General features: G+C 38.9%; 1 protein-coding gene across 3 annotated transcripts in view; it reads right to left on the reverse strand.

Moving 5' to 3' along the window:
• Positions 1–12,177, reverse strand: part of LOC122868031 (SRC kinase signaling inhibitor 1-like) — a 100,429-nt gene that overhangs the window by 61,463 nt on the left and 26,789 nt on the right. For all 3 annotated transcript variants that reach the window (XM_044179568.1, XM_044179567.1, XM_044179569.1), the window contains exon 2: positions 2,932–3,239. In XM_044179568.1, coding sequence (XP_044035503.1) covers positions 2,932–3,239 — 308 coding nt within the window. The remainder of the gene's footprint in view (positions 1–2,931; positions 3,240–12,177) is intronic.

The raw sequence follows: 12,177 nt of genomic DNA on the forward strand, positions 1-12,177 counted from the left end.
AACAAACAGCGTAGGCATCAGCACGAGGGCAATTTAGTGAGAAATTTCCACACATGAATAAGACTGGACTACCTAGTCAGCTGGTAGCCATACAGCTGATGAATGAGCCAGTGATTGTGAAGCATGAATGAAACGGTTGATGCCGCTATACTCCATCTGTCCCACCCAGAAAACAGCTACCAGACTGAATAATGAAAACAAAACGGCAAATGAGGAACCAGTCTACCAGTCCTGAGGGACTCTACCTCGCAACATGGCACTATTACACAGACGTACTGGGCGTAAGGATAAACAGTTGTTCATCAAGAAATAGTTCCAACACCTAACTCCCTTTAAAAAACTGAATAAAATAACTGTTTTACATTTCTGTTCATGTACGGCTTAAACAAATGACATACACATGTATAGTGAACCTTAGAGGTGTTGGTAGGCGTATTCCTTCACTTTGGACAGTTCCCCCTGCTTTCCCCTGCCTCCAGTCTTTATGCTAAGCTAGGCTAAACACATCCTGATTCCAGCTCCATCATAAAAACACACAGTCTGGGGGGAAAAAAAGCAAATAAGTATACCCCCCCCCCCCCTCTTTTAGCTACACAGAGAAAAGCTGAAGCAGGCAGCTTTGTTTTGACCATCTGTCACAGGTATCAAGTCAGAGAATGTGGTGATTGATGGCAGAATAAAAAGGGAGAATATAGCGAGTAGAGAGACAGAGAGGTAAGAGATTTGATGGAGCTGTGAGTTTAATATTTCACATTCTGACATTTTCTCACTGTCTCACTTAAATCCTTTTTTCCATATTCTATTGCTGACTCTTTCAGATGATAACCACTTAAAAAGTGGCCATTACTGACCCAGCAAGCTGGTCATAAAAATGCCTCCACTGTGTGTGTCTAAAAGCCCCAGAGGAATCTCACCGCATAATGCGCTCGTGTGGGTTTCTGAGCCCACCAATGTGCTGTTATCTCACCGGAAGAAAATGTGGAAATAGAAAGCATTAACAGAGAGCTCATACCTCCCCCCGGGCTGCACTCTCAAATCTCTAGATTTGTTATTTTACAGAAATCTGGATCTGCATTAAAATACATACAGTGATAGACCATCTTGGAATATGTACAGTACTTGTGATTTCTTCATTCAAGACGTGCAGCAGTTAAGGAGACAATAGCAAAACATTTTCAAAAAAAAAAAAAAAACCCAATTTCACAATGAAGTCTTTTTAAAAACAATCAGGGATACTAAGAACTAGTTCCTTGGCCCTAACTTCACTCTAAATGTCTTTGACATCTGTTGATTTTTGTTTTTGATATGTCCTGCTAACAATAGTTTTGTTTCCATTAAAATGTTGCACAGGTTTAAAGCTAATTTCTGAAATTTCAGTGCATCTTTTCATCAACTACCTTTATGTCAATATATTCAAGAGGACATGAAATGATTACATTACATCAAGCACCAGTAACTCTAAAATATCACAACATTTCATAGCTGCTTCCCACATAAGATGCATTTGTATTTTTAAATGAATTTGTCTCTTCTGATCGATGCGTCTCCTGTGTAGGAGAGGGCAACGTGTTGTCTACAGTAGAAACAGAATCTTTATCCATTTGTTTGCGAAGTTTTAATCGAAATTTAAACGCCTAACCAGGGATGAGGGCTGCAAATAAGCTTCAAATAGACACACATACATCTGTTGCAATACTTCTATCGATCAATGTTCATCTGTATTGACCCCGTTAAATAAACTAACACACAAATATTTTTTAAACTACCACAATGTTAAGATGCATTCTAAAAATCTGTTTCCTTCACCCTGTATCGCGTCTTCTCATTTTCTATATGCCAACTTTTCTACCTCAGGCAAGCATAAAAACTTTTTTGCAATATTTAAACTTTTTTCCCCCTCGACTTTCTGGCATGTCCACTCAGGTTTTTTTTAAATCCGTATATTAAAAACGTACATAAAAATGTATCTCCGTATATGAACAATTTGCATAAAACAGATAGATGGAACCGTATCCATTCAGACAATCAAACAGGGTCAAAAGCATCACCTGTTATCACCTCTGTTATTTAAGCACTGATGAGCGCATCTCTCTTCTTCATTTCTGCTTTATTGACAGTTCCAGTAGAGACAGACAGGAAAGGCAGGGGGGAGAGAGGGGGAGAGAGGGGGAATGACATGCAGCAAAGCACCCGGGCCGGATTCAAACCCAAGCCGCAGCTGTAAGTACTCAGCCTTGAGATGTGGTACGCGCTCTGCCAGGTGAGCTATCGGGGCGCTCATATCTTAATCATGAAACAACCCAACAGAAACACTGGGAATATACCAATATCAGTCAGGGTAATGAGGCATAAAGAGACTGAACTATACTCTTCTAGTTTCTCTCTTGCACATAAAGTATACTGTATGTTCTATTTGTTTTAGCATCTGTATTTAATATGATAATATGACAATGTAAACAGCTTATGTGATGTATTATCCTGCAGGTTCACATGGACACATTTATTGCCACTTTAAAAGTTGAGTAAAATCTCACTCATTTTAGGTCCTTTGATATTTTTCATGGTATTTTCTGTTGGTATTCTTAAAGGATTGTGTGCACTATATATCCTGACTTTCTGTAAAACTGCTTTGTGCCTACAATGATATCAGACATGATTACGGTATGGTGCAGGAGAGTCCTACATGTATACTGGAGAATTCTAGGAAAATAGCAGAATAATCCCACCTTAGTCTATTTTTATGGAAATTAACTGAGTCAATGTGAGAGATGTTGCTTATTATATGTAGTATTAACAAGGACACTAGTGACAAGACCACCACAGATGCAGTTATTATAATACCCATGTAACCATGGTAAAACAAGGCATTTGTTTGTTATTTTGTTTGTTGATGTCAGATAATTAGGTGTAAGAGGTTTACTGTGAAGATACCTGTCTTCCAGGAGCAGCAGAGCCCTGCGACATGCTGCCGGGGCTGTTGGAGTACTTGTTTTTCTGGAGATCCATGAGGGCGTCTCGCTGGCGTTCGATGTCCGCCTTGTGGATGCTGTTCAGGGCCTCCAGGCTCTTGGCGGCTACGGAGTTGTGCCGGCGGTCCAGCGAGGATGATGTGAACCCCCCATTGGTGTTGTCGGGGAACCGCCGGGCCCCACGGCCACCACCGGCAGCCAGGGTGTGGTAATCCCGCGGGAACTCGGCATCACCGGCAGAGATCATGGGACCCTTTCTCTTTTCTCGACCTGCAGCAGGAGGTTTGTCAGGGGTGGGTTTAAAGAGGTGAGAGAAGGGGGAGATAGAAAGTGAAGGAGTGAGACAACTATAAATGTTTTTGGTGACCCCATTATATCATGATAAAATGGTAAAATATTGGCATTTATGGCATTTGTAAAATGGTTTTTGATGGTCTATAAATACTAAAATACAGGCAACATTTTTCCAAAGACTGATTTCCTACTTTCCAGGTAGCCAGTGGTTAATTTCGGGATTAAAATTCATATGCAGAGACTCGAATCAACAGTGTACATGTAGTCAGCTGAAAAGCAGAGACTACCCACACGCTGGATTACAGCTCCTGAACAGGCAACTTTGACTGGACTGGGTCTTCATCAGGCAAATGGTTAACAGGACAAAAGGCAATGTATAAATGTTTAGGTGCAAAACATCATGTTGACATGATGGTCAACCAAGCAAGCAAAACAATTTAGATTTAAAAAAATAATAACTGAATAGAACTTGTGGTGAGATTGTTTTGTCAACTGCTGTTTCCAAGGTCAAGAAAGAACTTCAAAGCTCAACTTTTAAGCAAACAAGGAAAAGAAGCTGATTAGGGGCTCAGAAAAAAATGGAAATTTGAACATCTACAAATGAATGACATCTCCACTGACTAAGATCATGTGACATGACTAAAAGCTCCGGAACAGCTACTAAATGGACCTTGAAGTGAGACTGTTTTGAAGCTTTTTTTGTAAACTGCTGTTTCCAAGGTCAAGAATGAATCTGAAGCTCAGTTTAGATAAAACGATCATTGCAAACCATCATTTATCATTGAAATAACAAAAAACATGTAGAAAATATTTCTTTTAAAGTGGGGTGCCACATAATATGACTTAATACAAATTTCATTAAAATGCCACTGACTAGAAAATGATAGTTAAGAGAGCAAAATCTGTTAAGGGAGGTTACAGGAGGACCAGCCACATCACAACACTGGACAATGTTTCAACAACTAAAAACATCCAAAATACAGTAAATAACTAAACATTTAGGATCTACTGGAAGACTTTCAAGAAGAGAGGTTTAAAGAATGGCTTAATCTCAAAATCCTCATTCAGACCTTTATTTTTTTGTCATAGTTACATTTAATGAAGAATATAATGCAGGTAAAAGACCTACTGACGAACAGGAAGACAACAAATTCACATTATTCCTTGTTTGAAAACCATGTTTCCGTTTCTTCTGGATTTGAGTCTGAGACCACACAGGCCGTCAGTGCAACACTTTGAGCTAATTTGACTATAAATTCTCAGATGTTGGAGCATCCTTGAATGCACCTCCAAAGAGTGAAAATAGTTTGTGTGCAGCTGCTGTAGCACACAACGATTTAACATAACTTTAATAAAAAAGTCAAGGCCACAAATTGTCCACTGTGTACCCATGTCAGTAGATTTCAAGTCTCTGCAAGTTCATTTTTATAGCTTAGTGAAATAAATAGAAGCGACGGCTGCCTGAAATGTGGAAAAATCAATCTAAAAACAGTAATCATGTAAAGTACATGTGGTCTATGGTCAACATTCAAAAGCATGGATAAACACATGTGCTGTAGTGCTTTAAATTGCTCATTACACTGTAAGTAAGGGAGATGGTTTGTGCTAATATCACGGCACACGTCCAATCACACACTGTACTGTGTAAACACACGGCAGTTAACAGGTTAGACCTTGAGGCATATCAAGTGAGCAGCAGCAGCGTTAATGTGAGGACTAACAATGCTCCAGCACGAAAATCCATGTGCTGATTTTGTCCTTGAGCAACCTGCACAGTATATTAATGTCTAGAAGAAACACTGTTTTCGGTTTGTCTCTCCCTAAACACAAATACACAGTCCTATTGTTTTATACACACACACACACACACACACACACAGACAGACAGAGGAACACCACAAAAACACAAACACACCTCTAGCAATATAAAGCCCTTGTGAAAACAGCTGCAACATCTGTCTATTCCAACAACTTCAACTGTCCTGGGAACCCCGAGGCAAGAAAAACAAAAAACTGTAGCGCAGCAGCGTCCCCTGCTATTATATGACAGCAGAAGTGTCTCACATTTGTGTCAAAATCAGTCAAGGAGAAGTGACATAAATGGAAATGATGTGTCTTGTAAGGGGACAGGTCTAGTGCCCTCTTGTGACCAGTGATGCACAAAGCACTGCCACCTTGGTGAAGGTGATCAGTTACAGTTAACAGTGTGCTGTTTACATCATAGTGAACACATTGAGTTTTGTTTATTTTGCACAAGTAAAAAATTAAAAAGAAAAAGACAGAAATACCAATGGAAAGCAGGAGAGGATAAAACAGGCCTTAATCTACACCTCTACCTCTGCATATAAAATAAAACAATACTATGTCAAAGATACTGTTGTGTATATATAGAGGACATAAATTACATACTGGTTATCGTTAACATCGTTAAAGTCTCACTTAAATATGCTCTGTAGGATTTTAAGAAATCAAAATCTGATCTGTCTAAATCTGATATTTGTGGTGTTGTCAGGCCATATTTCCAACTTGAGAAATTTAGAGTCGGCTGTGTGACCCGACCGGGACCACAACTTTGACTACTGTACTGAATTTACAATAGGCAGCAACAGCAACTGGAAATTAAGAGTGAAAACCGGAAATGCAACTAACTGGACAACTGGAACAAATGCACAGGGTCAATAGCAAATGTAAAGCAGAATCTCTAGAAATAAGAACACATTTAGTGGCAGCTGTTAAGTCAAATATGCAGCTTCAGTCTGATCTGATCTTCTCACTGTTAAATTTCCAATCGCATCAGGGAAACTTTCCAGGCACTTTCCCTTGACTATATACTGTAACCAGAGTGGAAATGATGCAACACAGACACATACTGTACACACAGTGTATACTCGCCGAGGCTGTGTACAACAAGCTTCTTACTTGTTCCTGTTTTTTTAGATGCAAACTATAAATCACATGAGCTGTAGAGTTTCGCCAGACAGAGTCTCTATTCATTATTGATCTGAGCTATAAGGTCCTCTTATTTGCCTGCTGGGCAACAAATATGCACTGAAGCAAGACCTTAAACTTCATTAGCTTGCAGTTAAGAAACTGTGACGCAGCTTGAAATTCAGCTACAGACTACAGCAACTGATTCCCCCATAAGCTAGAAGTTATAGTATGCATTATATTTTTACTATACATGTTTTAAAGCCAGCATATGATAACAGCACACTGGGGAAACAGTATCCATTATTGCCACAGACACATTAAAAAAAAATCTAGTGAGAAACTTGAATTGTAAGTTTACATAAAATGTATGTTTATTTATTAAAAGCAAGAGCGTATGTTGGTTTCAGACGTGAAATCACGGGTTCCTCACCCAAAAAACTGGGGGATTTTTAAAAGTGAGTGGAGCATATCCCTGCCAAGTACAGCCTAGATTACGAGAGTTTCATTAAGCTTAGGTTCTTGTAAATTTCTAAAAACACAGTGGCATGAATAACACATTCATTCTCATTCATTCCTGAGAACCTGACGTGTTTCTCCTCCGGGGATTCAGCCTAACAGCAGCAATATTTGTAGCTGTAAATTGTCTAGAAGTAGTGTTTGAGTTGGTCCCAGGCGTAAATCTTCCAACAGGAGCGGTGCGTATCCATGGTAGGAGAAAAAAAAAAAAAAAAAAAAAAAAAAAACGTTGTAAAAACAGAAGGGAGAGACGGAGGGAACAGCGAGACAAGAGCTTGTCACTAATTTATGTGAAGCCGTGAGCAAACCCCTACCATGGTGGGAGGGTATGTATGTGGGGCAAAGAGATGCTATATTTTACAATGCACTGCTGGTCATCTGCTGCAATACCTGCTGCAATTTACTGCACAGGTCTTCTTAAAAACAACTGTGTTACAAAGACGAGGGAAGATCATCTGTCCTACATTTTTATTTGATTTATCCAGAGCAGTCATTTGCTCAAATTTGTGTAATTTATATTCATAGAAATACATACAATCACAACGAGCTTCCCAGTACAACCAGTGCTCACTTACTGCCTAATGACATCTTGCTCACTGGAAGTTGATAAAATCTAACTTATTTTCTTACAGATATTTGTTTTTTTTGGTCACAGATTTTTGTATTTGTCTTCATTTATACACTTCTTAAATATTAGCCTGATTTATTGCTTAATATATATGTTATTGCTTTTTTAGTACAAGATGTTTCAATTATTACATTTCTAATATGTGTTTATCATCAAGATGCCGATGATGAAAATTCTTTCTAGTTTGGATTGTTAGTTTTTCTCTGATCTCTCTCATTAAAAAAAGGTCCAGTGTGTAACATTTAGGAGGCGCTATTGGCAGAAATGGAATATAATATTTATAAGTATGTTTTCATTAGTGTATAATCACCTGAAAATAAGAACCGTTGTGTTTTCGTTACCTTAGAATAAGCAGTTTTTATCTACAGAGGGAGCGGGTCCCCTTCCACGGAGGCCGCCATGTTTCTACAGTAGCCCAGAACGGACAAACCAAACTCTGGCTCTAGATAGGGCCTGTTGCGTTTTTCGCGACTTTCGCGGCCACCGTAGTTTCTCCTACACGCTTGGAATGGGAGGTTGAGGCGAGCAGTGTTCAAATAGTTGCAATATGCAATTTCACCGCTAGATACCACTAAATCCTACACACTGGACCTTTAATATTACAGTCCATCCAGCTTCTCTATTGTCATGTTTGGCTCATTTTATGAATGTCTTCTATCTATTATTGACAGTGTATTTGTTGGTGACGCTATACTTCATTTATTATCAGTTATATAATATTATAATATCTGTATGTAATTTGGTATTACTAATTGAGACAAAGTTCTGAGACAATTATCTGAGTAAAGGTAGTTGTGTTCATAAGCAGCTGTTGATTTCTTGACACAGTTGATCCATTGAAACTTAAGTATTTTTTCATAATTAATTTATCGGAAACTTTATTCTTCGTGTACAGTATGTTTAATTGTATGTGTAAACAAATTTAACTGGAAATGTACCGACTGTATATAAAGATGGTCGACGCGTCTCCACTTCCTCCCACTGTACTAAATGAAGCCAAAATATCCCGGATACGGGAGCTGCCATCTCGCGCTGGTGACATCATTTGGAGCCAGAGTCTGGCAGTAGTGATCGGGGGTGGAGCCGCGGTATCGAGGTCCCGCCCATACACCCGGCCAACTCGAGCCGGCCTCAGCTGTCAATCATGACGTGAAACCCCCTTTTATAGCATCAAATAACTCATTAAAAACCAAACTTATCAGAAAAGTGAACACACATCAGCGTGATAAGAACTACCTAAAGTGACAGAAAAAAAGCAATTATTTAGTAATGAAAAAGAACCGATAAGAGCGTCGATAAGAATAGTAGTATCAATAAAATCCTAACGACACCCATCCCGACTCAACTTTGCTACCTTCTTTTGACCACAGATTTAAGATGGTTGACCTCTGCTCCGAGGCTCACTTTCCAAAATAATAGCATCTTTCAACACGTAGACATTTTCCATTTCATTTCTTATTAGTTAGCATATTTATTTCTGTTCAATTTATTCTATTCCATTATATTCTGGCCTGTAATGTCTAGTCTAATCTATTCTGTGTATTCAACTAGAGGCAAATACTGTACACATGAAGCCCAGACCAGCACATATTACTTAAATCTTGACATTACTTATCCATGTGTAAAACTAGCTACAGCTCTGTGCTCTATTATTTCTTAACTCCACCATGTCATTATTGCTCTTGGTGGTAGTTAATGGGCTGCCACATCCTCCCAGCTTGCTCCTGGCACCACCTCTGTTATTATGGCTCTGCTAACAGCTAACAACACTGCCAGTACAGCTGATGAATTGCCCTTTAATTGTCTTACTTTACTCACATTGTTGAATATTTAACGGAGATGTCACCATCGGGAAGATGTCATATTTCAGCTTCACTTACATGCACATACATTAATACTGTGCTCACAAGGAATAATAACCAAACTTGTGAGGGACATCTTGTAACTATATTCAAATGTTAACAACTAAACCTGAACTCAGGCTTATATCATTATATCAACCTTATAAATACCAAAACCTGTACCAAAATCCTTAATTTTTAAACCTCATACATAAAATACATTTTTACTTGTTGGTTCTGGGTTCTAATATTTCAAACACTGAATAAAATGTGTGTGTTTGTCCCTCTCATAGGCACGCAAACACTAAAAAAGGTGCCATGCTGGCCTATCCACATGATTCATTATTCTGTGTTCATTATAGTTGAGGGGAGACTAAAAACCTAGTGAGTGATTGTCATTGTGCCACTGATACCATATTTCAACTGTCTGGGACCCATTCCAAAAGGCTGCTCAAGGCCACATCCAAACATTTCTCATTACAAGGCTGTAAGTGTGCGAGTGTGTATGTGTGTGTGTTGGTAGTACAACCTTGGCCACCGATGGCCAGGGTCTGACAGAGGCCATTTGTCAGTTTTATGGTTTCATCGGGCTGAGGTCTAATCATTTGTACTCGTCTGTGCCTCACTCAAATGTACTCCAAATTATTTTCTTCCTGTTTGATTTGGAAGCTGTGGTTTGTTGGAGTTTACCTGCAGGAGCAGCCCTGCTGATGACTGTATATACAGTACATGTATGACACTGCACTAAAATGATAGATAGATAGATAGATAGATAGATAGATAGATAGATAGATAGATAGATAGATAGATAGATAGATAGATAGATAGATAGATAGATAGATAGATAGATAGATAGATAGATAGATAGATAGATAGATAGATAGATAGATAGATAGATAGATAGATAGATAGATAGATAGATAGATAGATAGATAGATAGATAGAGTCCTGTCTATAATGGTGCTTGCATTAACCATGAGACAGAAGCTGTAGTCCAATGTTACAATATAAACATTGACTAGCGTTAGCATGTTCCCAGCTGGCTAGCACGTTAGCGATTAGCTTGCTAGCTACAGTTGTTCACTAGCAAGCCCTGTGAGTAGTCACTACACCACCAAGCATAATATATTTCGCAAAGTATAAAGTTCTGCTCAAAAAAACCCCCCACAAATATAAGGGATATTTATCACAAATGTCTGTTAATGTCATGTGCTTAGATTCTAAAATACAATAACGACATGTCATATCTTTTTTTTTTTAACTCACATATATATCGATATTGGTATCTGTCTAAAAACCTCAGTATCAATCAGGCTATACACGTCACACACAACTGCGGTATTCAGTCCTTCGTTTGCTTATTAATACTATCAATATATTTCTGTCTTGAACAGTGAAGAGTATTTTCCCCATGACTTCCTCCCTACTGTCTTCTTTTGACCACTTGTCCCTTGTTTCTCTGCCTTCTTTGCCCACTTGCCACACTGACTCATTAATTTATTCATGTATTCATTTTTTCATCATCTCAATCAAGTTCCAGCCAGTGGCATCCTTCCACCAGCTGCAACTGAGTTCGCTTCTAACTCGGTCTTTCCCTCTCTCTCTCTCCCTCTCCTTTAGAAATTCTCTATTCATCGGAGACCATTAATTACGAAGGGAGGCACTGTGGCAGGAATGAGAGAAAGAAAAAAAAATGGTGTTCCTCCATCCACAAATTATAATATCCAGCTCTCCAGGGTACTTCAAAAATTAAAATAAAACCCAAACAAGATCTGAACGCGAACACCGAGCAGGCTATATTTGGAACAAGGTCTGTCTCAGGGAGGCATTCAAGATCACAATGAACCAGCGTGCAGTTACGCTTAAAAAGAGGTGGTGATTGACTCATATTTCTAACCCTACAATCACCCGTATTAAGAACCGACTATGCCTTCCATTTAGGTAACATGTACATTAGCCTCTCCTGCATTTAACAGCGTTACTATTCAGAGTTCTACCACTTACTGAGCACACATTTGTAATTACAGTAATTATTAGTAGTAAAACCAGTAGTAATCCTGCTGTGGGAGAGCAACGTACCATGTTGTACACAGATTTAACAACTTCAGGATGTAGAAGCTTCCACCGCTTTCTTTGACCTCCAGTTCAATTTTCACTTCCTAGAGTGCTTCATAATTGATTTACAGGCGGAAGATTGATAAAAAAGTTATGGGGCGTCTCAAAATACCAGAGTGACTTTTCTAAAATATCTCCCGATATGAGAGCCAGTTCAGAGCAGACACCAGACCTACCAGAGCACATCACAGTCCTGCTTTGTCCGGCTCAAGAGCACAACAACTCGTCAATCTTCGGGCCTAGAGCCACAGCGTAAACGGGCCTGAAGGACACTCGACACGTTGTCTCTGTAAAGCCTCGGGCAACATTGGCTCTGACTCATCCTGCGATAAGCACAGATCGAGGGGAGGAGAGAGAGAGTTGCAAGGTTTGGAAAAAGACTAAATAATTTGTCATGTGATTAAAGTTTCAAAGACATTTTAAGATTTCGTCCCATGTGTGTTTACACGTACATGAAGGGTTCCAATAGCCGCTTCAGGGGTGGACGATATGACAACATATACCATGAGGTGATACACTGTAGGGCTGCAACTACCAATTACTTTCACTGTCGACTAATCTGCTATCTATTTTATTGATTAACTGATCAATCAAACAGAGAACTGCCAATCAAAGTTTCTCAAAGCGATGTCATCAAACAGCTTGTTTTGTCCAAATAATACTTCAAAACCTGAAGATATGCAGATTATCATCACATAAGACAAGGGCAGCAAATCCTTATGACATAAAGGCTGAAACAAGGGAATGTATGGCATTTTTAATTGAAAAATTATTTTAACAATTATAAAATTGATGCATATTAGTTTTCTGTCAATTGACTAATTGACTAATGGTTTCAGCTCTAACGTACTGTAAATTTGCCTCCAATCAGAGGTTTAGCCAC

This window comes from Siniperca chuatsi, linkage group LG20 (assembly GCF_020085105.1).
Source record: "Siniperca chuatsi isolate FFG_IHB_CAS linkage group LG20, ASM2008510v1, whole genome shotgun sequence".
NCBI lineage: Eukaryota > Metazoa > Chordata > Actinopteri > Centrarchiformes > Sinipercidae > Siniperca > Siniperca chuatsi.